Source organism: Cucurbita pepo, chromosome LG18 (genome assembly GCF_002806865.2).
Source record: "Cucurbita pepo subsp. pepo cultivar mu-cu-16 chromosome LG18, ASM280686v2, whole genome shotgun sequence".
Classification (NCBI taxonomy): domain Eukaryota; kingdom Viridiplantae; phylum Streptophyta; class Magnoliopsida; order Cucurbitales; family Cucurbitaceae; genus Cucurbita; species Cucurbita pepo.
The window spans coordinates 1,630,939-1,657,158 of record NC_036655.1 but is presented as its reverse complement, the minus strand read 5'-3'; the positions used below and the strand labels follow the sequence as shown (position 1 = coordinate 1,657,158).

General features: G+C 37.8%; 1 protein-coding gene across 7 annotated transcripts; it reads left to right on the top strand.

Moving 5' to 3' along the window:
• The first annotated feature begins 1,844 nt into the window (after window positions 1–1,844).
• Window positions 1,845–12,615, top strand: LOC111780018 (cyclin-L1-1). 7 transcript variants are annotated; one of them, XR_002812787.1, is made up of 13 exons: window positions 1,947–2,228; window positions 2,376–2,426; window positions 4,666–4,822; window positions 4,933–5,014; window positions 5,549–5,689; window positions 6,003–6,172; window positions 9,477–9,750; window positions 9,940–10,345; window positions 10,439–10,477; window positions 10,664–10,770; window positions 10,961–11,062; window positions 11,245–11,395; window positions 12,218–12,615. XR_002812787.1 is itself a non-coding variant. In XM_023660267.1 (11 exons), the coding sequence occupies exons 3-10, from the start codon at window positions 4,671–4,673 to the stop codon at window positions 10,723–10,725; spliced, it is 1,326 nt and encodes a 441-aa protein (XP_023516035.1). In that variant the 5' UTR covers window positions 1,947–2,228; window positions 2,376–2,426; window positions 4,666–4,670; the 3' UTR covers window positions 10,726–10,770; window positions 11,245–11,513. The 7 variants fall into 7 exon arrangements, 4 of the variants coding, with proteins under 4 accessions (XP_023516034.1, XP_023516035.1, XP_023516033.1 ...); XR_002812786.1 differs by lacking the exon at window positions 12,218–12,615 and having other exon boundaries at window positions 11,245–11,513; XR_002812788.1 differs by lacking the exon at window positions 12,218–12,615 and having other exon boundaries at window positions 10,961–11,107; window positions 11,245–11,513.
• Window positions 12,616–26,220: the final 13,605 nt, after the last annotated feature.

Below are 26,220 nucleotides of genomic sequence, written 5' to 3'. Positions count from 1 at the left end.
GTCTGTTGAGTATCATATTGACACTAAATTTGGTAGCTTTCATCTTTCATACAGAGAGACTCAATTCCTTTACTGCATGCTAAAACTCATAACAAAATCCCAACTTTTGAGGTTATGGCTTGGGGCCTACCTGACCCTCTTCGAGCTTGTCTTCGACACTCGTGTCGCTTCGTTCTCTCGAACCTTGTGTATGCCTCGACTTAACTTGAATGCACACTCTTGGTGTGTTGGATGATGCACCATCCTCCTCGGTCGCATCAAGACACTTCTTAATCTTGGCCCTCACATGGTCAGATGGGCGGCACTTGTGGGTCGCCCTTTGTTTATCTTGCATGTTGGGGTCACAACCTACTTTCTCTCAGCGAGACTGGGACACTCAGCAGTCACAAAGGAATGTCAGCTTGGGTTGTCTATAGAGTCCATGAGTTTACTAGTTCACATTTCTTTATAGACAATATATCCCTACCTCGTTCCCCATTTTTTGAAATGTACATGTCATATATACTTGATTTGTTTTTCCCACTATAGTATAATAGGAGTGAAATTTTATGGCATTTTTCCACTATCTTCTCATACTTTCATCATGCACTACATAGTTGGTGAGTCACAACTAGTATTTTGACGCCTCGAAATTTAGGGTGTGACAGTTCAACGCTTTGCCATAAGTCTTACTCTGAAGATCTATATATTCTTATCTATACATAATTTTCCTTTTATAGATACATTCACTTATTCGATTTTATGACTTTCACTTATTTATCCTTTGTCATCATGCCTCGTACCTATTTGAAGGTAATAAGCCTTGAACTTTGTCATCTAGCATGACAACTTGACTTCAATTAAGTCCTTGTATAGATTGAGTCATCTCATAACTCTTCCACTACGATGAGACTTATCCAATTCATGACTAGAATCTACTTGACTCTCAAATGTCACTTAGAACTATCTAATTAATACTATTTCACCTCAGTACACAGTAACCTCAATCACGGGAGTGTTCTAAACTAACTTTACTACTCTTCCATAATCCTACAATTGTCTCATAGACAGTTTTGAAGGCAGAGACTAATTATGCAATCTCCATTGCATATCCAAACAAGATGTCATCAAATTTTCTAAATACCCGTACTCTAAATAAATATCCCATGAAAAAATTGAGGATAAAAGATTATGGCCGTTAGATGAAAGTCCCACATCCGCTAATTTAGGGAATGATCATGAGTTTATAATCAAAGAATATTATCTCCAGTGTGACAAGACTTTTTAGGGAAGCCCAAAGCATAAGCTCAAGCAAAGCCATGAGAGCTTATGCTCAAAGTGGACAATATCATACCACTGTGGAGAGTCGTGTTCATCTAACATGGATCAGACTCATGCCCTAAACTTAGCCATGTCAATAGAATTCTCAAATGTCGAACAAAGAACTCCAAAAGAAAAAGGAGTCGAACCTCCCGCCTCGAAGGCATAGTAAAAAAATGATTAAGACTCCAAAACAAAAAGAAGTCGAGCCTCAATTAAGGGGGCGCCCACATGGGCTAATTTAGGGGATGATCATGAGTTTATAATCAAAGAATACTCTCTCTATTGCATTTAGTAAACTTTTATTAAATAGAAAATTTTATTCTCTAATAAATTAATAATTATTTAAAAAATTTATTCTATGTGAATTTGTTGGATACAAAATAAAAAAATTAATGATTTATAAATATTTTTAAATTAATAAACATAAAAAAAATTCTAAATACTTTTTAAATTTTATTATACAAAAATTGATATATTGTTAGCTTTTGGAGGTCAATAAAAGCTTTGTTTCTCGTAAAAAAAAAAAAAAAAAAAAAAAAAAAAAATTAAAGAAAACATGTTAGTTTTGTAAATTTGCTAAAGAATAAGGGTATTTTAGGTAATACGCCGAATTGTCGGTCATTTACTCAAAAAACCGATTTCCTCTTCCCTTGAACGCGTCTATCCCACCTTTAATCCCGCATTCATCCTCTCCGACACCGGCGTGCCCCTCTCCCCGCCGTTGGTAGCAGTTTAGCGGCGCGGCTCTTCCGTCAAGATCCACGACACGGCAGCGCAACCTACTCCGGTGTGCAAAGTGGCGGCACGACCACCTCTTGCGCAATTTCTCTGACGCGTGCAAACTCCCCTTGGCAATCTCTCTCTCTTGCGAATCTGTCCTTCTGGTGACCTGCACTTAGAGCTAACGCAGCTTCCAACCTCGTCAGGTTTGTGCACAAACTAGCCAAGACTCACTCGGTTTTAGCGGTAAAATCTTTATTATTCACTTATTAGGGTTGACTGGGTTGGTCTACTTTAGAAATTTGTTTATTTAGTTGTTAATTCTTGGAAATCATGCTCTTGAATTGAATTAGGCTGCGGCAGAACTTTGGATCAGTAGAATCTTAGTTCGTGAAAGGATTAAGGTTAGTGGGTCATACACTGTACGATTTTGTTCTCTGCTTATTTGATGCCTTTGATTGTTTGAATGTTCTGAAATAGTTAGTTGTGTTTGCTATTGTTGATTTTAGAGATTAATGTGATGTATGCTGGATTTCTTAGCTAAATGAATGCTGAGTGTTGTTTACTCTTGTCCAGAAAGCATGCTGAAAATTTGTTTGGGAAATATGTATCTGAGTATGCGTTATTGATTATGTCAAAAACTTGATGTCTTAGCTGAGAAAGGGAAGAAGCATTATTTTACATTTTGAGGAGTTAAGTATGAGGGCCTAAGGTATAAATAGTAAGGGCCAATACTCCACATTGTGAGTTGCTTAGTATCCAGGACGTAGTTTTATACGGTGAAAAGTACCAATGCAAGGAGACAACACGAAAATTATTGATAGAGATACCACTAAAGACCAGTCCTTCTTTCATTTCAATCCATTGGTCATTGTTAAAATGGATTGCAGATGTCATCTATAACTTTCTCTGCTCCCTTCAACGAAAATTTCTTTAAAGAATTAATGTTTGATGACTAGACCTTATGGATAAAGAAGAGATCCAAGCTTGACAACAGTGGGGATCCAGCAAGCTTTTGATACCAACTGGTGATGAAAGTAAGGGCTGGAGTTCTTTTTATAGCCTAATACTCAACCACCTACTGCCGAAGCTATTCTGATATAAAGAACCCTCCCAACCACCCTGCCCATAGTCTTGAAGACCCATCTAACTCTTATAAAACTTTAGTGCGATTTCCCCACATTCATCTTCTACTCATATGAAGAGTCAAAAGACACAGCCTTGACTGTGATTGCGCCTCATTCATCTTCGGCTCAACTGAACACATTCTTCATTGCCTAGGGAAGATACTTCCATATAAGATAATGCGGAACTTGGAAGAACATATCTTTTGAAAGGAAATTTAAATAGCGATAGTTTTCACCTTGCCAAATGGGAAAATGTTCTCCTCCCTCATAAGTAAGGTGGCCTTGATACTTGCAGCATGAAGAGAAAGAGGTCCTTTTAGCCATATGGAATAACGTTATCAGAAGATAAAAGATGCTGTTGGCAGGAAGATAATTGATGCCATCTGCGAGCCTCTCTGATGGAATTTGAAACTTGGAAGGAGATCCCTAGCCAGTGTCCAGGACCCTTGGAGAAATATTTTAAACCATCAAGACCTAATATATGATCACATGAGCTGCGAGTGGGAAATGGACATTTTACATCTTTTTTGCTGATTGGTTGCTGCTAGAAGTTCCCGTCTTCCTGTTTTCCCCTTCTCTGAATAAACATGCCTCAAATTTTTGTCTACGGCAGGCAGAGGATGGCTATTGGGATTTGTTTCTGTGAAGAAACCTTAAAGAGGTTGATATTTTGGAATGGGCTGTCCTCACACACTTACTTTCAAACACTCTTCTCTCTCATTCAGATAATCGTTGGTGCTTGAAGCTAAAAGGACCAAGGTTTTTTCCTACCACATCTTTTACTCCTTGATATGGGCTCTAGATGTGATTCAACACACTCATTATATGATTCTATATGGAAAGACCAATACCCAAAATAGATTAAATTCTTTCTTTGGGAATTGAGTCCTTGGGTCAACAACACTTTAGGCAAGCCTTAACACTGTATACCCTATAAGTTCATCTCCCCTCAATCATTCTCACTATGTATGAAGTAAATGAAAACACGAAGCCATCTCTTTCTCTCTTGTAGTTATGCAGCAAGGAATTAGGTGACTGAGATCCGATGGTTTTTTCGCCACCTTTTGGTAATCAGTATTATGTAGTTTTTTCTCTTTTTTTTTTTTTTTTTTTTTTTTTTTTTTTTTTTTTTTTTTTTTTTTTTTTTTTTNATTGTGTTTGCTGCGCACTTATGGAATTTAAGTTTTTACATTTGAAAATGTTAATTGGATTGATTCTTGTATATGCATCTTTGGGACTTTTAATTTGGATAGATCTTAATATTAGCTTGTTTCTTGAATTTCGCACCTCAATCTCTCATGGTTGTTCCATTTTTTTTCTTGTTTATTTTGGAAAGCTGGTTGTTGCTTATTATTATTATTGTTATTTCATATTTGAGAGGATTCGGGAGGACTTGAGATTAAAGGCTTAATTATGAAAACTAAACTAGAAACAAATTGGTTTCCATCAATTGTACCTGGTGATTTCTATTTGAGAGGTTGTCGTGATGTCAGCTAGTTTTTTCCTTAATCCACAGGTTCGATGATTTACACGGCCATCGACACATTTTATCTAAGTGATGAGCAGTTGAAGGACTCACCTTCGAGAAAGGATGGGATTGATGAAGTCACTGAAACCACCCTGAGAATCTACGGTTGTGATCTCATCCAGGAAGCTGGCATATTGCTTAAATTGTAATGTCATGCATTAAACTATTTCATGGTTTTTCTTTATGGCATGGGAACAAGTGTGTGTATATACTACTTGAGTAGTATTACATTTTTTAAAACATTGCTTCTTTCAGGCCTCAGGCAGTCATGGCTACTGGACAAGTTCTGTTCCATCGATTCTATTGCAAGAAATCATTTGCCCGCTTCCATGTCAAGGTTATTTTGTTTCAATTATTAATTTTTATGTGTTTGTATATATATAAAAAAAATTGGGCTAGTTAAGTTCTACTTTCTTAATTGAATTCAACGCCCCAAAGAAGAAAACTTATTTAATGGAATGAAAAGAAAATACTATTTAAATTCTACTTGGACTAGTCTCTTCTAATTATTTGTTTTTCTCCATTTGTCTATTATGACCTGCTAGATGTCTTTTCTATATTCGTTTGACTCCTGCCTTCTTAGATCTCTCTTCCCCTCTCTCTAAACCGTCCATTCTTTTAAGAATTGGTTGATCATCCAAAACAAATGATTTTTTTTGTGCTTGTTTATGGTCTTCCATTTTTCAGAAGACTTCACATCTGCTTACACTTAAGTTGTTGTATTGAGCTCATTAAAGAGCTCATTAAAGAAGTCAAGGTTGTACATTTTGATTCCTTTTTCTTTTAAAGTTATTTTTAATTCTTATGATATGTTTCATATAAAAAAAAATTCTGATGTGATGCTTTATTGTTTTATGATACTTTCTTGCAGAAAGTTGCTTCTAGTTGTGTGTGGCTTGCTTCAAAGTTGGAGGAAAACCCTAGGAAAGCCAGACAAGTAATTATTGTTTTTCACAGAATGGAATGTAGGAGAGAGAACTTATCGATAGAGTTCTTGGACCCTACTCTCAAGGTCTCAATTTGATCTTTTTATCCTCAGTTTCCATTTTTGAATCTTAGGATCAGTATTTTCTTCTTTTTTAATCGAAGTGTTCGTCGTTCATTGCACAAAAAAGTAAAAAAAAAAAAAGGTTTGAAATCATTGTTTTTTTTTTGTCCTATAAAATCATCTGGAATCTAGCTTTGCTATTATATTCACATATTATTGATTCTGTCCTCTTCTTGGCTAGTACTTTTTAAAATTTTCACTTAACTAACCTCCTAGTTTTTTTATTTATTTTATAATGTTATTCAACATTTTAATTATTTTGTTTTGTTTCATACAGAAATACGCAGACTTGAAGATGGAGTTGAGCAGAACTGAGAGGCATATATTGAAAGAGATGGGTTTCATTTGTCACGTTGAACATCCGCATAAATTCATATCTAACTACCTTGCAACCCTTGGAACACCTCCAGAACTGAGGCAAGAAGCTTGGAATCTAGCCAACGACAGGTATAATAATAGTCAGAAGTTAATCAAAAGTTTCATTTCCATGTTAATTTTCATTCAATTGCTTTCGAGTTAGTTAACACAATTAATCCTATTGTAGAGTTTGTCAATATTTGAAGTCACTTCAATTCAGGTTTTCTGTTTTAAAAAATTCTCTTTATAACTAGGATCAGTAATTGACAAGGAAATAAAAGTAGCCCATGTTAAAATGGTTATTTTTAAGAACATAGAGCTAAATCATCGAAATTGATTGGAAATTTAGATTATGTCGTAATGGCTGCCTTGTTTATTTTGCATGTGTTGTGTGCATGTATGCATTGCATCTCTACATGGATACATTATATTGGGAGATTGTTATTTTGTGAATTGAAATATAAGTTACAAGTTTAGTTCTTCAACTTTTTAGTTGTTTCTATTTAGGTCCTTAACTTCAAAAATGTCTAATAAGTTTTTAAACTTTTAATTTTGTGTTTAACAATTCTAATTTTGTGTCTAATAGGTCATTGACTTATTCATCATTTCTTAAATTTCACAGACCTCCTAGTCAACAAAATAGAAAGTTTAAGCATAAAATTCATTTTTTATAAGAGACACTTCCATAGAGGTTTGAAATTTACGTAAAGGACGTGGTATCCATGACGATTCAAAGTACCTTCCCAATTTACAATGGGGGAGGTACGACTATAGGAAGCAAAAGTATCAGACACTTTATACCAAGATATAGGGTTTGAATGCTCCTTGATTTCTTTCTTTCCATATAGTTTTTTTATAAAAAGCTATAATGAGGTTTTTCCATAGCTGGGCATTTGCACTCTTGAAGGGGTGGTATGTTGAAGGCTACGTCCAATAACTCTTTGACCTCCTTAGGAAAAGTGAGATGCCATCCAAAGACATTAAGAATTCTTATCCGCAAATTATGAGCGTGTTCCCTTCATAAATAAGTAGTTTTGTGATTCATTGTCTTTCTTGCATATTGAGCACCAACTTGGAAATAGAGTTATGTGGAGCATTTTGTTTTTGTAGATTTTTACTTGTGCTAATGGCTTTATGCACTATTTCCCATTGGAAAAATTTCACCTTTTTGGGGTGATTTCCTTTTCATTTTGTCTTGGCTGGTGTGAGGTTTATTGCTTCTACCTTTTCTCCTATGTCAATCATAAAATTTTTTGTAGGGAAGACCCGGTTAATGTTAGGAAGCCATTTCAATGAGTTTGCTTCTTTAGACAATACAATTCGGGCAAGATCAAGGCTTTAATTCAGCCCATTATGCAGCTTCTTTATTCTTTAGGTTCCTAGCAAGCTTCAGGGTCTAGAATTTGTTAGCATCTTTCCACGTTTCTTTGATCGTGATCATTTTGCTATGTGAGAGTCTATACAAAAGAGGACATTGCAAGGCTAGATTGGTATTGCCAATCAAAGGGTTAGTCCTGAAAGATGCGCTTCCTCGATCACCCACCCTATGGCAAATGTGGTTGGTGATGAGGTTTTGGTGCTTTTTTATATACTTCCTTGGCACTTTGCAGAAGGTGGAGGGGTCTTTAGCCTTCATAAGATTTCTCCACAAGGCGTTGTCTTTGTGATAATATCTCCATATCCATTTGGCGAGACAAGCTTTGTTCTTCTCCTTTATTGAATGTAGACCAAGTCCTCCCTTTTCTACCAGGAGGCTTATGGTATTTCATTTGACGAGATGTTGTCCATCTTTCCACAAATAGTTTAGGAATAGAATAACCTTTCTATTTTTGTAGCTACTTTTTGTGACATTTCAAATAGAGACATGTTGTAAGTGGGTAGGTTGGACAATTTGGCTTGTATTAGGACAAGCCTTTTGCCTTTAGAAGTGTAATTTAGAAGTGTAACATGATGACCAAGTTGACAACCTTCTTTCTATTTTTCCAATAATGGTCTTCTAGAAGGACTTGTGGTTCCCATTTAAGGGCGATCTTAGGTACATATTCAACCATTCACCCTTTTTACAACTGTATCTACTAAATTAATGACCATAATCACTATTTTTTAGAAGTTAGTGCTTTATCCCGAGAAACTTTTACCCTTGAATAATGTGAGAGAGGGGGAACTGAGCCACACGCCGGAACAATGCGATTTCACTGAGCAACAACTCACAAAGGGCCCATCGTCGTCACACAAAGGTTAATGTCAGAGGTTTTTGCATGTTGGCAGAGTGTCGCAGTCGAAGGAGAGGACTTCATTTGTAAAGTTTGGTCTGCGCTTAAATCGCATCATGGAGGGATCTAGTCATGCGAGCACGAGCAATCATTCAGTGCGTCATTTGGCATGGGTGCTTCGCCGACAATGTGATGATGCCAAGGGAGAAAAATGAGACCCACAACGAACTATAATCATAAAATTCAATTTTATATCTAATACATCAATTAATTTTTTTTGAATATGTTACGGACCTATTAGAAACTTAACAAAAAAAAGTGTATTAGAAACTTAACCAAAAAAAAAAGTGTAGGGACTTTTAGATATTATTAAAGTTTAGGGATTTGTTAGGCATAAAAAAAAAGTTCAAGGACCTTGTTGCCGAAATTCTTAGGAGGTCTTGCGTGTGGTCATGGTGTTTGAATTTACTTCTAATCTACTGGCCAACTTTGCTTTTAACCTCAATAGTTAAACTTGTTTTCATTGAGTATTATTTTGTTTTTTAAATATAAAACAGAGAAACATATATTCATACCCACAAAAGGAAACCTAAGAGCAAGGCATAGTGAAACCCCTTCCCAGAAAGAAATATTACAAAAAACCCTTTCAGTTTCTAATAATCAAGGCAAGGCTATAAAAACACCACCAAGATGGAAAATAGGGCGTTTGATAGACTATGAGCTACTTGGCTGGAGTTTGGTCATTTGTGTGGGAGCCTTTTAGAATAGTAAGACTTAAGAGATTGGACTGAATTAGACTTGGCATTTGTATATTTGTGTCAACGAACCTTTGGGCTCCCTTAAAGTCTCTCTCGTGCTTGCATTTGTGTGAAAGAAGCTTGAGTTTCATCTGAGTCAACTGAGAAAAAAAGTTAAAATATTCTTATCCTAGCTGTGAAGCGAGGTGTGACACCTAATTTAGTTTTATTTGGCTTGCTTCTATCCGTTTTTTGTGTGTTTATATGGTCCATTTAAGCGTTAATGGAAATAACCTAGCTTTGGGAATATGGCATACGTGTACCTCATGTACCTGACGGTGTTAACCAGGATAAAACTGGCAATAAAATGTTTAGAATTTATGTAGATATTTTATATATCCTATGAGAAAATTTGTTAATTTAATTTTTTATTATATGGAACAGTTTGCGTACAACCTTGTGCGTTCGATTCAAGAGCGAGGTTGTGGCTTGTGGGGTTGTATATGCTGCTGCTCGTAGATTTCAAGTACCTCTTCCTGAAAATCCACCTTGGTGGAAGGCATTTGATGCAGACAAGTCGGGAATTGATGAAGTCTGTCGAGTTTTGGCACACTTGTATACCCTTCCTAAGGCACAATATATTCCAGTCTGCAAGGATGGAGACTCATTTACATTTTCTAACAAGTCATGGGATTCACAATCTCTTCCCGTGACCAAGGTGTTTTAATTTTTTTGCTATGCTTATTATATATATATTTATACTTTTTTATTGTTTCTTCACCCCAAAAAAAAAAAAAAAAAAAAAAAAAAAAAAAAAAAAAAAAAAAANAGAAAAAACTGTTCTGCCTAGTTTTGCCTGATCTTTTAGTAGCTGCATAAGTTGAATTTCACATCCTTCATTTTTTAGGAAGTTCCACAAAGCAGCCCAACAGCCAACGATGACGCTGTAAAAGCCACCTCAGGAAATAATCACGAATCAGGTGGGTCCAAAGATGAGTTGCTTAAATTAGCCTTAAACAAGCTCAAGGAATCTAAGAAGAGTGATGACGAATCCAAGAGCATTCTGCTTGAAGCGACTACTAGGGAGGAAGTTTTGCCAAAATCAAAATCCGATCGCAGGGCTGAGACTGGTGAAAGGAACAAGGAGAGAGAAAGGGACAGGGATAGGGAAAGAGCGAGGGAGAGAGACAGAACCAAGTCTCGAGATCGGGATAGAGGTCGAGATTCTGACAGGGAACGTGAGAGGGAGGATGCAGACAGAGACAAAGTCAAGGATCGAGCTCATCGCTCAAATGATAGGAGCAAGGAATTAGGTTAACTTCTGAATATGATTATTTCCTGCACTTTGAGACAATAGAATGCACGAAGTTGAATTTGAATAATAATATTTGCAATAATAATCGCAGGAGGACACTTGGAAAAATCGAGACGTCACTCATCGCGAGGTATTGGTCTGTGTTTTGTTTTTCCCTGACACATAGTTAGGGAGCTTCCTCCTACTTCTCTTCTTTCCACGTTTAAGCTAAATTTACTGCTGTGAGTAAGAGTGAAAGAAAAGAAAAGATACTTGGTTCCTCTAGTCTCTGTGGTCTTTAATATGAATATGACGGCAACCTTTTGCTCCTTTTCAGATCGGGATTACCATGGCTCATCTTATTCTTCACGTGATAAAGATCGCCATAGGCATCATTGACGACATGGAATCAGATCGATCTTCTATGGTGGGCGGCATTGACATGTACGTGCAGTTGAATAGTCGGTATCGCCTTCTCGATTTGTACCAATTTCAAGTACACTAGTAGATGCGTTGATATTATCTGTCAAGACTGTACAAACGGTGGAAGCTTGCTTGCATTGATGAAATGAGAATCCTTATTTTCGGTGACTTAATAATTATCTGTTCACCATTTTAGATGACTAATTTGCAGGTTTAGAGTAGCCACTCTATTCTTACTTCCTAACTCGCTGATGCTTTCTAAAATATTTCGCCTCTTCGAATGGTGGCGGGCTGGAGTCTATGAAGAAGCAAGGTGCTAGGCCTATAATTGATAGATACTCTTGCATCTACCTCTCCAGTTATCATTCTCGTCCTTCATTTTTTTTGTTTGCTACCACTTCTCTGGTTTTCTGGAATTGATTATGCTTAGAAATTGAAATGAAAGTGATTCATATGAATATGAAGGATGTTGAATGGATGTATTGGTGTCTGCAGCTTTTCCTCATTGAAATTGAGTAGCTGTGCCAGAATGTTAACAATGTGTTGGACCTCTGGGCCAAACAGCGCTCTTCATCTTCAAGCCGTTTGTCAATTGCTCATAAGTTGTTGAGCATTTCAAGTACTTTGACCTTTAATTCTTGAAATGGTATTATTTAGTTGCGACCTTAAATGTATATATTTGTTCCCTATCCGTGTTATTTAGTTTTGGTTGTTAAATAACTTATTTTAGTTTTGGTTGTTAAATAACTTATTTGATTCTATTTGATTGTGTGATAAGAATAATTTAAGATGAAAATTATAGAGATGTCATGCATATTATTAGGTCATATATATCGGTTACTTTCTTATTTATGATGATGAGTACAGCCGAGTATACGATGTGATGATGCAAGGCATTCGAGAGTTTGCCGACCTCTGGATGTCTAGTTAGGGATGACTAGCTTGACTATGATGGGTCGAGGGGGGTGCGAACTGTCATGCATGTGTGGGTCGTGTGGAGAGAGATTTATATGGAGCTTGAAAATGTACGACCGTGACATCCTACACGATAGAAACGCACAAAATTTATATGGAGCTTGGATTTTTTGGCTTGTCGTGAGCATGTCACGATTACGACACCCACGATTGAAAATGTACGACCGTGACATCCTACACGATATTATGATGGGCCTCATGTTTTCCTCACCCAATTGAGATGCCTTGCATCATGTATCTAGTAGGATCTCATGATCATGTTTTGCACCAATCATGTGACTATATTGGTCTTGCACGTGGAGTGATCTAAGAGCCACTTTAAGGGGTAGCTTCAAAGTCGACCACATGTCATGAACCAAGCTAAGCTATGTGTGTCAGGTCCCTAGTTACTCAAGAAGTTGTAGTACCTTAACATAAGAACACGGTTAAGAGCCTACAAGTAGGTTATTTACTGAGTTTTTATACTCATTCCATGTTTTTCATATTTTTTCAGGTAACTAGGAGCTGGTCGAGGATGAAAGCAAACTTTAGAATGAGAGCCCTAGATCAACCACGTAGCCTCCATATTTTTCTACGAGTCATGGTTTGTGCTTCAGAGGATTCAGGAATCAAGTCGTGTCACTCATGCCACAAAGTACCCATGCCTAAGGTACCCGACCATACCTTAAGGACACGATTAAGAGCCTACAAGTAGGCTATTTATCGAGTCTTTCTACTCGCTCCATATTTTTCATGTTTTTTAGGTAACTAGGAATTAGTGGAGGTAAAGGAGCGGACTCTCGAGCAGATGCCATGACAAGCCTTACCTATCATTCCAGCCCTGTTTTGTTTTAAATATTTTGTGTATGTTTCTTATTTTGTATTTGAACTAGTTATGAAAATGTCTTTTTACACCATCGAGTTAATTTTGTGCAAACTCGAAACTAAGGTCGTGACATTCTACCATCGTGACGTGTACATGGTGCGCTGAATATGAATCGATTGACTTGAATCTCTACCTTTCGACTTTTTAAATGTAATTAAAATCTTCTTTGTGAAAATAAAAAATTAATTTTGGTTCCATTTCGTTATCCACGATATATTTATCTTTTGAAATATTCACGAAGTCACAGTGATTTTACCATTATGACCTTGCGAACATTTTAAGATAGTAAGACTATTTCTCCTTATTCCACAGAGAAAAAGTAGGAACTTATTTTACGCTCTAAATTTAACAAATAATATCCCTATAAATTCCTTCTCTTTTTCAAACAATCATCCAAAAAAAATTTATAAAACGTACAAAAAGGTTGAAAATTGCTCGATAAGTCGAGAAAAAATTAAGAATATAATGGCTAAGAAGATGATCGTGGTGTTTTTAGTATGTGTTGTGGTGGTATCCGTACTACAATTCTCCACGGCTGACAATACAGCCGAAATGGAAGAAAATTTCAAGTCGTTTTTCGGTAACTTGGACGGTGTGAAAGAAAAATTCAAGTCGTGTGTTGAAACGTGCAGCAAGGGATGTAATAACCAAGCTTCGTGTCATACCGAGTGTGAGACAAATTGTGGCAAAAAAGAAGTTGCTGGTACATTTTTCGATCTCTTTCAATAGTTTAAAAAATTATTTCCAATAAGTTTGTATTAATTTTATTTTTGTACTTCTTTTGCAGATAAGCTTCACATCAATGTGCCGGCACGTTGATTATTGAGGATAGAATGAATAATTTATTTAAATAACGTTCGTGAGAGGAATTCTTAAACTCTTTTATCCTCTTTCATTTTTGTAATGTAATTTATTTATTTCATTATAAAGTATTTCTTTGATATTGTCGTGTTTTGTTGACCGACAAACCTCCAATATTCAATAGATATATGGTTTATATTCACAAAATTATTTAAGAATTGGCTAAATCTCATGAAACCATTTTATAGAAGTTCATTGATATCGGTAGGTAGGGGCTTATCTATGTGATTCGCTACGCTTGCTTGCGGCTATTGGCGGATTGACTCTATTGCCTGCCGGTTACCGAAACTTGTTCGGTAGTATGAATCGCTATGCTTCGCTTGTTTCTATTCTATATGATAATATGCACCTTGGTTGGTTGTTGTGCTCCTTGCGGGTAATAGCAACAAGAGAGTGAAGAACGAATGATCCTCCAAACAAAAAGAGTGATTTCGTTCGACTCAAGCGAGTAATTCGATACTGGGTCATTCATAGCATTACTATACCTTCTCTATTCATTGCAGGTTGGTTATTCGTCAGCACGGGTTTAGCTTACGATGTTTTTGGAAGCCCTCGTCCAAATGAGTATTTTACAGAGAGCCGACAAGGAATTCCATTAATAACTGGCCGTTTTGATTCTTTGGAACAACTCGATGAATTTAGTCGATCTTTTTAGGAGGAACAAATGACTATCGATAAAACTTATCCTATTTTTACAGTGCGATGGTTGGCTGTTCACGGACTAGCTGTACCTACCGTTTCTTTTTTAGGGTCAATATCAGCAATGCAGTTCATCCAACGATAAACCTAATCCGAATTATAGAGCTATGACACAATCAAATCCGAACGAACAAAATGTTGAATTGAATCGTACCAGTCTTTACTGGGGGTTATTACTCATTTTTGTACTTGCTGTTTTATTTTCCAATTATTTCTTCAATTAAATAAAAGAAAATACTAAATAATAGTACGAATTATCTTATCCCATTCGGAAGGATATCATCTCATAATTATCTATGACTGTTTCTGTCTCTAGCACGACCACTTGATGAAATGGGGAGGGAAGTGGGACAAATGGCCGAGACTACTGGAAGGATTCCTCTTTGGATAATAGGTACTGTAACTGGTATTCCTGTGATCGGTTTAGTCGGTATTTTCTTTTATGGTTCATATTCTGGATTAGGTTCATCTCTGTAATAATCGGATGAACTGAGTTGTAGACATGAAAGCGTAAGAACTCAACAGGATCCCCCTCGAATCAGAAAAAAAGAGGGGGTAGGTCCCGTTGAGCTCTTACTAATTAGAATAATTTATTCATATAAATGACAAAATGGATCTTTCCGATGTTTCACAAAACTTATTTCTTTCTGATTCTGAATTGCTTCAAAAAATTGATTCAGACCATCTCTTTCGCGATAGTATCGGTCGATACTTTCAAAGCGAAAAAAAAAGAAAGAGAGAATCACTCGATTCCCTCTTTCTGGATGACACAATCCCAATATAACAATAATATATTTCTATCGATCAGATATCACAAACCCTTTAATATAGTAAAATATACTAATAGAATTTTCTCTAGTTATTTTAATATAAAATAGAATTTATAAATTCATTGAATTTGTTCACTACTTATGTAATAAATCAAAAAACGGTTCTGATAAACCGGGAAAAATTGAAACCAAGAATAGGGATCTTTGACGAACGGGATCAAGAATTATTAATTATTTTATTATTTCGACACAAGAACAAGAAAAGGAATTTTTCTGGTATCAAAGACTAGGAAGATGAATAATCCCTTCTAGAATCCTTTGTTCCCTTCATTTTTTTTTCTATTCTCCATTTACTTATCTTATTTTTAATATCTAATCAAATTTCATTCTATTAGAATAAAAATGGATACATTCAATGACATTTCAATCTGGCACCAGTGACATAATAATACCGCTCCTATTTGCATTGTAAAAAACAAAGAAATAAAGAAGAGGTAAAATAGTCTTCCTCACAATATCCATACTATGACTAGTAATGCGGTACAAGTCATTCCCGAAATACGGTAGAAAAAGAATATAAACAAAAACAAGGAAAAAGTTTTTCATAATTTTGTGATCATACATAATTAAATTAGAGAATTGCCAACAAAAATTTGGTTTTTTTTACGAACTTGATGTTGATAAATACGCAGATTTAGAAATTCATTTCGGACAATTGAACCTTCTCAAACTGTTTCTTTTTAAGAACTAAAAAGATTTGTGCCAAAATAACAGATCCAAAAAAGAACAAAAGGCCTTGGACACGTAATGGATCTTGAAGGACTATTTCCGCATCTCCCTGACCAAATCCTCCCACATTAGGATTACTCGTTAATGGTTGATCCAGTTTGATAGATTCGCCCTCTGAAACAAGAAGTTCTGGTCCTGGAGGGATAATATCAACCACTTGACGCTCATTCGATGCATCCACTATGGTTATTTCATATCCTCCTTTTTCTTTTCGTATTATTTTGCTTACTATACCTGCTGCTGTAGCATTATAAACATTATTATTACTCTTACTCCCGTCGGGATAAATCTGACCCCTTCCCCTGTTCCCGCCTACGTATATGGGATATTTTAAGAAGTGAACATCTTTCTTAGTCGCAGGGTCCGGGGAAAGAATAGGAAAGGTGATTTCACTATATTTCTGACCAGGAACGGGCCCTATCACAAGAATATTTTTTTTAGTGGGACGATAGCTCTGAAAAGACAGATTGCCCATCTTTTCTTTAATCTCGGGAGAAATACGATCGGGGGGGGCTAATTCAAACCCTTCGGGTAAAATAAGAACAGCCCCCACATTCAAACCGCCCCTTTTCCCATTCGCAAGAACTTGTTTCAGTTGCATATCATAAGGAATTCGAACAACTGCTTCAAATACAGTATCAGGAAGTACCGCTTGTGGAACCTCGATATCCACGGGCTTATTAGCTAAATGGCAGTTGGCGCAGACAATACGGCCGGTTGCTTCTCGTGGATTTTCATAACCCTGCTGTGCAAAAATGGGATATGCATTTGAAACGGGTGCCCAAGTTATTATATATATCATGAGTGATACGGAAATAGATCGAGTAATCTCTTCCTTTATCGAAGAAAAGGTATTTCTAGTTTGCATGGTCCAATCATTGAGCCCCAAAATTTCTACAATAAAATTAGGTAGGTCCCTAGTATAGTTCCCTATNTCGCGAATGATCAGCAAGTGAAGGACTGATCCTTTAGCGCGAGCTATGACACAATCAAATCCGAACGAGGCAAGAGAGCGAGTTTGACTTGTGAATGATCAGCAAGTGAAGGACGGATCCTTTTGCGCCAGTACTGTTGTGAATGCTCACAAGCAACATATAGACGGATGGTTGCCCATCACTTACTCGCTTTTGTGGGTGAGATTTCTTTATCGGTTTGACCTCCATTAAGTTATATGTAACGATGCATGATAGTACATACATACATTAATGTTAAATGTAATCTCACCGCTTACCAAATATTTTTATACTCTCTCATGCAACTTTTATTTTTCCGATGATCTTAACATGTGGGGTTATATATGGTTTAAAGTACGATGCATATAGTGATACTTTTTTTTTTGGGAACGTTTTCGTTTTCGCATTTCTTTATTTGAAACTTTTTGGATGTACAAATTTCTAAATATGTTATATAGAAATCTCCTATTGACAATAAGTCTAAGTTCACACAATCATTCAATAGGAGTTTATGTATGATTAACAATGCATTCAATCATACAAGCTCAACGGGACTGTAACATTCATCAACACTCGAAGCGCAGATACACAAACTCTCCCGTCCGACAACATAGTATGAACAGATAAAAGCAGTAGTAAGATACACCAGCAAGCATACCAACATTGAGTACGAAATCTCATCAAGGCAGCAAGTCCAACAGACATATTTTTAATTGTAGAGAGGATCATTAGATCTAGCCACCCAAAGATAATTTGCTCTAGCATTCATGCAAAACCAAGCGCACCCTACAAATATTACTTCCTAAATCTGTGTGGTTACTTACAGTATGTTGCGTGCCTTTCCGAGCTTGATTACAGTCGTATGGAGTCCAAAAATTACTATTTATCTATACAGAGACCTAGTTCACAGTAAAATAGGGCACTCACGTGCTCACAGGGGACTCCCACGCGCCTGCACATTTCCCTACGTGCGGGTTCCACGCGCGGTCAACGCATGGGCAGAGGCGTGTTTCAAACCCCAGCGGACGTAGACTTACTCTCGAATTTTTTGGGCTTGACACGTGTCGTATAGGGATTGGCGGAAGGTTTTCGATGTCGAGTTGCTTCATCGAGCGCGGGTCGGGTTGGGTCAACCGTCGAACGCGTGTCAGGGTTAAATTCTATATCAACCTATTTATTTTGAATTTTTCTATCTTCCAAACCGTAACTTGAATTAAATCGATTCCTTCACAAGAATTCAAGATATCAAGTCCACCTATCCAGATATATTTTTATTGTATTTTTTTTTTATACTCACGACACTTAATAAATGGAGTCGAAGAACGAGAAAAATTCAGTTTCTTACCGAAGTAGGATAGTTTCTCAATTTTGTTTTCCGACGCAATTTTTGGCCGCGTTTCCTCTTAAAACTTGCAAGACTCCTCACCTAAAGTATTGCAACTATATTATTAAGGTCTAAATCATCTAAAACTCTCTCGCTCAAAAAGATATTAGGAGAAGTTTAGCCTATTCTACAATGTCTCAATTGGGTTATATGATGTTAGCTTTGGGTATAGGGTCTTATCGAGCTGCTTTATTTCATTTGATTACGCATGCTTATTCAAAAGCTTTGTTGTTTTTAGGATCTGGGTCCATTATTCACTCAATGGAATCGGTTGTTGGATATTCTCCAGATAAAAGTCAGAATATGGTTCTTATGGGGGGTTTAACAAAGCATGTGCCAATTACAAAAAATGCTTTTTTATTAGGTACCCTTTCTCTTTGTGGTATTCCACCCCTTGCCTGCTTTTGGTCCAAAGATGAAATTCTTAATGATAGTTGGCTGTATTCACCGATTTTTGCAATAATAGCCCGTTCCACAGCAGGATTAACAGCATTTTATATATTTCGTATCTACTTACTTACTTTTGAGGGACATTTGAACCTTTATTTTAAAAAATACAGTGGAATCTATGGTGAAATCTTGAAACAAGAGAGGTCGTAGACTTACCTCGCGTTTTTGTCCGTTTCTTGCCGGAAACGAACGATCCAACGCTCAGACCACTCCTCTTGATACTCTGATTAGGTCTAGTAGGAGACCTAAGATTGAGGGTGCTTCAATTCGGGTTTGGGCATTTCTCCCTCCTTCTTCTTCCTCTTCTTAAAAAAAACCCTAACTCTTCCTTTCTCTTTCTCTCTCTATTATTTATTATTATTTTCTTTTCTTTTCTTTCCCTTTTCTTTTCCTTTCTTCTAGGTCCGTTTAGACCCCCCTCAAGGGTGGTATGTGTAGAGCAAAATTACCTTTTTGCCCCCGATTAACTTTGACCCAAATTTCGATTACATTATCCTTTTTTATTTTATTTTTTTCCTAAGTTCCTTGATGCATTCCGAGCATTTCTTTCTTCTGGACCGATATGAAAATCACACTCTAAGTCCTCCAATAAAATCTAGAAACTCACAATGGATAAGAAGGTGCTAGTCACAAGGATAGAGCAAATTGTACCTATTGGGCTCGGGGTGTTACAAATTCTCCCCTCCTTAGGAACTTTCGTCCCCGAAAGTTGGTTGTTCCTGAAAAAGTTTAGGATAAGACTTCCTAACGTCATTCTCACGTTCCCAGGTAGCCTCGCTATCCAAGTGATTATCCTACAAGACTTTGTCGAGGGGAAACTCCATGTTTCGCAATCGCTTGACATCTCAGGCTATAATTCATATTGGGGCTTCTTCGTATGATAGGTCCTCTCGAAGCGCAAGTGCTTCGTGTTCAATGTTGTGTTTGTCTGGGGGGGGTATAATGTGTATATTCTCAACATGGATACATGAAAAATATTGTGCATAACAGCGAGAGCGGGTGGCAACACCAACCTGTACGCCACGACACCAATTCTCTCTAGGATTTGAAAGGTACCTATGAACCTGGGGCTAATCTTACCCCTTTTTTTCCGAACCTTAACACCTCTCTCATGGGCATTACCTACAGGAAAACATGTTTGCCCACCGCAAACTCGAGATCCTTTCTTCGAGTGTCAGCGTAATCTCTTTTGCCGGATCTGTGCAGTAAGTATTCATGATCCGATTTTCTGGACTGCCGCGTTGGTGACCTGAACTAATTTCGGTCCCATAAGTTGTTGGGTTCCATCCTCTTCCCAAAATACTGGTGTCCGACACCTCTTCCCATATAGAACCTCATCGGAGCCATATGAATTTTTGCTTGATAACTGTTGCTATAAGCAACCTGCATAAGGGATAGGTGGCCATCCCAACAACCAGCAAAATCCATCAGACATGCCTTGAGCATGCCCTATAATACCTGATTCAACCTTTCCATCTGTCCATCTGTATGATGATGGAAGGCTATACTGAAACGAAGTTGGGTGCCTAAGGATTTTTGAAAACCCTTCCAAAAATGAGAGGTAAACCTAGCATCGCGATCAGACACAATGGAAGTGGGCACCCATGCAAACATACTATTTCTCGAACGTATAACTGAGCCCATCGATCCCTCGAAACTTGCTTTTACCCGGGATGAAGTGAGTTGTTTTTGTGAGTCTATCAATAATGACCTAGATCACATTAATACCTCGTCGAGTCTTAGGCAGTTATGATATGAAATCCATACTCACTTCCTCCCACTTCCACTGGGTTATGTTTAAAGGTTGCAGCAACCCTGCTGGACGTTGTCTTGGGGTTTTCACCTGTTGACATGTTAGGCAACGTCCCACAAAGTCGGCAATGTCCTTTTTCATTCCTGGCCACGACTAACTTTTCCTCAGGTCCTGATACATTTTCGTACTACCAGGGTGAAATGTGTAGGATGTGTCATGTGCTTCAGACATAATCTCCTTAAGGATTTCCTTATACCTAGGTACACACCAGCGTCCCTACCACAAAAGCCTGCCTTCAGATGAAGCTGGGCAACAATAGACTTTGGATCAATGATGCATTTACGACGTGTGGACTGTACTGTCAACTGATCTAGTTGTGCAGTGATGTTCTCAACTACTATATCAATCCCAGCTCTTCGGATCTCATCTTAGCTTGCTCTGTTGAGCGACCAACACAGAGGTGTGGCCTGTCTTCCTACTCAATGTATCAGCTACCACATTTGCCTTGCTAGGATGATATAGGATCTTAACATCGTAGTCTTTCACTAGCTCGAGCCACCTCCTTTGTCTCATATTCAACTCCTTCTGGGTGAAAAGAAAATATTTAAGGTTCTTGTGGTCAGTGTACACTTAGATTCTCTCACCATACCGATAATGCCGCCATGTCTTCAGTGCAAACACCACGACAACTAGCTCCAAGTCAACGGTAGGATAATTCCACTCATATTCCTTTAACTGGCTAGAGAAACGAACGCAATTAATTTTCTCATTCTGCATAAGCACACAACTCAAACCCTTAGCTGAGGTGTCACTGAACACAACGAGGTTGCCTATTCCATAGGGCACTGTGAAGACTCATGCAGTCACCAACCTCCTATTCAAATCTTGGAAGCTCTCTTCACAAGCTAGAGTCCACACAAGGGGCTTCCCCTTTTTGGTAGACTGAGTCATCACTTTCGATATTTTTGGGAAGTCTTGGACAAATCTCTTGTAGTAGCTAGCCAAGCACAAAAGGCCTCTAACCTCTATCATAGCTGTCAGCCTTGGCCACCACATGACAGCTTCAACCTTAGCTGGATCCACAACAATTTCCCCTCTTGAGACCACATGTCATAAAAATGCTACTTCTCACAGCCAGAATTCACACTTAGAAAACTTAGATACAACAGGGGCATTCTCAACACAGTTAAAACCATTTGGAGGTGATCTTCATGCTCTGCCTTGGTCTTAGTAGGGTCCATAGTTATTCCTTGACTGGATACTACATGTCCAAGGAAGGCCACCTCTTGCAGTCATAATTCGCACTTCGTGAATCTAGCACATAACAGGTAGGTTCTTAGTAGAATTAAAACTTTCCTCAGGTGTTCCTCGTGCCCCACTTCAGACTTAGAACACTCCAGGATGTCGTTAATGAACATAATCCAAAATTACTCATTTGTTCATCAATTCCATGAATACTACGAAAGCGTTAATTAAACCCAAAGACATGACTATGAACTCATAATGTTCATAGCGGCTTCTAAAGATTGCTTTAGGTATGTATTTCTCTCTAATTCTCGTCTGGTGATATCCTTACCTTATCAAGACGGTCTTTACTACTTCTCCAAAATAGCCTCGTTGTTTCCTCTCATTTGCCCAACTTTCTTCTCAGCGAGACGTCTTGTTACGTAACTCGCTTGAGTACTAATACTCATATGGGCCAAGTACAGGCTCTTTGGGAGTAAAGGATCCGTGCATAAGTTCTCTATGTTCACCTAGGCTAGCCCCTGTAGTATCTTTTATGACTAAGCTAGTCACATTTTCCCTCATAGTGATATCTCATCATTGGCTCTTTTCGAGCACGTGAACCTTTCAAGTTCTTGTACAAGATCCTAGGGAACTTTCTGAAAACTCTTGTTTGGTAGCTAGCTTTCTTTGAACTTCGAGGGTGCTACGTCTAGTGTCTTCTCTAAGACATATCATGTCTCTGCTAGTCTTACCTGTTTACAAGTCACCATCTTACTATCCTTCAGGTAATTTCCAAAATCACGTTGTTTGGAGGTTCTACCTTTACCTGAGAATGCTTCACAAGTTTGGCATTACACTCGTGTATGAAACTGGAGTTCTTGTTGTTTGGAGGTTCTACCTCTACCTGAGAATGCTTCACAAGTTTGGCATTACACTCGTGTATGAAACTGGAGTTCTACTCTTTGTAGTCCGGATCACCTACACAAGGGTTGGTTCTTATTAACGCCCATCTGTACTTTCTTCCTTCAGATGGCGAAGGCATGACCATAGCTTGACCTCTTTTTTGCTGTTCTCAACCCTAAGGTTCGCTGGACTACCTTGACAGTTCCACGTCCTTCACCTTGTGAGCATACATGCCCTGACCAAAGGATAGGTTATAACCCAATTTTATGGTCCTGATAACCACGTGTTGCTTTTGAATTTGGTCCTCTCCACCAAGGTTCAAAGCGACTTGTCATCCATTAGGTGATCCTTTAGTAGGAATATCCTACACCCCATGACTCATTAGTGGCATAAAGCGCACATCTCACTTATGGAAGTCCATAAACCTGAACTTATATCATGAAGACTCCAACCAACCTTGAAGCCATGGCTTCCATAGCTTCACTCTCTGTGTTGGTGAATCTTATCTCTCGACTTCCAACTTAACCAAACTCACTCGTGAAAATGGTTTGCTTGAGGGGTGCTTAATTCCTACAGTGACCAGCCTTACTTGTAAGAACGATATTGTCTGGGTCAACTATATGGTTTGTACCAAGGCAACTCTATATTGTCTACGCCTACTACGTGGTCTCTACGGAGGCATGCTTGACATCTAGAATTATGGTCATGGGAGGCTGGGTCATAGGTATATCATCTCATACTGGGTCTTAAAAAGTCTCATGTACATTTCTATGGATTGGATGTCACGCACTCTGCGGAGTCACCTTTCTGTCTTTCTAAAGCCAGTAAACTGAAACATGACCCCTCTCGGCCTCCTCACAATAACTCGAATCTAGCATCATCATATAGAGGGAATGTTCACTTTTAACACCCTAAAGCGTTAACCCAAAACATACATCAAGTTCTTACTGGCGTTACATCATATCATAACCTACTAAACAAGGTTAGATTGCGTACCTGATCGCGGTGAGGCATGTCGTCGAGCTGAGTCACAGAGGTGTACGACTCTCTTTCCTAGGAAAAAGTCTACAGAATCAAAAACCCGACTGCTCTGATACCAATCTGCCACGACCTGGTTTTCGAGGCTTCGAAAATCAAACCGTGACTAAAAAGACGAAATCGAAAACAAGTAAAAAGAAAAGAAAAGAAAAGAAAAGTAAAGTAAAAGGTAAAAATACCATTTAATTAAAAAAAAATAGAGAAAAGTTTTGTTTCAAATAAATAAAAAGGAATTACACGTATAAAATGAAATACAAAAGACTCTATAAGACCTGTCACATAGTATGAACAGATAAAAGCAGTAGTAAGATAGACTAGCAAGCATACCAACATCGAGTATGAAATCTCATCAAGGCAGCAAGTCCAACAGACATATTTTTAATTCCCTAAGTATAGAGGATCATTAGATCTAGCCACCCAGGGATAATTTGCTCTAGCATGCATGCAAAACCAAGCGCACCCTACAAGTATTACTTCCTAAATCCGTGTGGTTACTTACCGTGAGGATGACGTTAGGAAGTCTTACCCTGAACTTTTTCGGGAACAACCAACTTTTGGGGACGAAAGTTCCTAAGGAGCGGAGAATTTGTAACACCCCGAGCCCAACAGGTACAATTCGTTCCATCCTTGTGACTAGCACCTTCTTAACTATTGTGAGTTTCTAATTTTATTGGAGGATTTAGAGTGTGATTTCAAATCGGTGCAGAAGAAAGAAATGTTCGGGATGCATCAAGGAACTTAGAAAAAAAATTGTGATGTAATCGAAATTTAGGTCAAAGTCAACTAGGGCAAAAAGGTAATTTTGCCCTCGCACCTACCACCTTGAGGGAGGTCTGTAGTTTTGCAAGTTTTCAGAGGAAACGCGGCAAAAAATCGCGTCGGAAAATAAAATCGAGAGACCGTCCTACTTCGGTAAGAAATTGAATTTTTCTCAGTTTTCGACTCCATTTATTAAGGGCAGTGAGTAATCCTCCTATTTACAGGGGTTTTCACCAAACCTTAAGTTCTGCTTTGAATCGCCACGCTGTATCTTTTCAATCTTCTGCAACAACCAGAAGCTCAGAGATGATGACAATGGAGAACTACTTTGGGGTCAATAACGCGTTGGACATAATGTTTTCGGGGAATTCGAACAATGTCAACAATAACAATCATCCTGTTATTAGCCAAGCTACCAATTCATCTGGTTCTCTGCTTCTTGATACTGTGCCAGGGCTCAAGAATGATGCTGGTGAACAAGAATTCATGGTCCAGTTATAGTTCTGGTAGGCTATGTTGACAGCACCTCCACCCCCAAAAGGTGCGTCTAAAGGCCTGCTTTTTTGGCATCCAAGAACCTCATTATCTACCTCAAAATCTCCTTCTCTGCTCCCAAGTCCACACTCAACCTGCAACAACCAAACCCAACCCACCACATTTTCCATCAAAAGTTCATCGTTTTTCATGTTCTTCATCATCAAATATCAAACGAAGAACTCCAAAAGAAAAGGAGTCAAGCCTCCTCGAAGGCAGTAAAAAATGATTAATATTCCAAAGGAGTCGAGCCTCGATTAAGGGGAGGTGTTGGATGATGAAAGTCCCACATCATCATATCGTGGCAAAAAAGACGGAAGAAGAAAGAAAGAAAATAAATAAAAATGTAATATGGTTAACTTTTACAAAATTTGAAACAAACAACACTACATTACAAAAAAAAAAAAAAAAAAAAAAATTGAAATCCAATACCAGCAGAAGTTGTTCAAGTTTGTTTACAAATAAGAAATGAGTTCGAAAAACAAATTCAAATAAAAATATAAAAAATCCCAAAACACATAGACTGGACCTCTCTGTGACCGCACAACTTTCGAATATGCCCCCCACGTTGATCGATATCATTGAACACCCAAACATGAATTATAGAATGGGGGAAAGTATGAAAATACTTAGTAAACAACCTACATGAAAATACTCACGATTGTGCCCATGGATGTAGTGGCAGAGGAGGTTGTCATAATACCTTATAAATATATGACAATGTCAACCCCTAAAAGGATAATAGTGTGAATAAGTTTTATGTTTGTAAAAGTACGAGTATTATGCGGTAGAGTGTCGCAACAAGAAGTGTGATAAGGAGGTAAACTCACATTCACGGATGACAAAGAGCATATATTGGTGTTGGGTGTGAAAATTGTTGATGCTCAATGAAGAGAAGGTTATGACGAATCTATGGCAGATGAAGAAGACCAAATGGAGATCAACATGTGGTACCTAGACAACATAACGACAACCACATGATAGGAGATCTAGCAAATTTCTAGCAAACTTCAATGTGAAGTTTTGTGAGAGATTTATTGTTAAGGATATTTAGTAATAAATTATAGTTTACATATATATTATATTTGATGTTTTATTATAAGTCAAATATATACCTTCTCAACAGAGGTATCTTTTCCTTCATTGTTATTTATTTGATTATAAATAAGATAACTTCCACACCATTTAGGTGTGGTGGATTAATCAAACATTCACATGGTATCAGAGCCCTTTCGATTTAGCAACCCCGATCCTTTATTTTCAATGGCTTATGAATCCCCTACTATCTTCTCCTCCACCACCCCTGCTAGCTTTGATGCTGCAGGCGCAGTCTCCATGGCTGCCGCATGCGGAGCCGATTGATTACTCTTCGGCTCCGCTCTTTTGACCTCCAAATCACCCTTCGCCATAGTCTGTATATACAACCTCATTTTTTCCAAACATAGCCTTTTTCATTTTCTTCCCAATTTTTCCTTCATCCTTCACAAAAACCCTAATCTTAGGATCTTCAT

What these genes read in the sequence shown, in the direction of transcription:
- LOC111780018 (XM_023660267.1), top strand. Translation starts at nt 4,671, where the DNA reads ATGATTTACACGGCCATCGACACATTTTATCTAAGTGATGAGCAGTTG. An exon ending in GCTGGCATATTGCTTAAATT is followed by an intron (nt 4,823 to 4,932) that starts GTAATGTCATGC and finishes TGCTTCTTTCAG; the next exon opens with GCCTCAGGCAGTCATGGCTA. An exon ending in TCTTGGACCCTACTCTCAAG is followed by an intron (nt 5,690 to 6,002) that starts GTCTCAATTTGA and finishes TGTTTCATACAG; the next exon opens with AAATACGCAGACTTGAAGAT.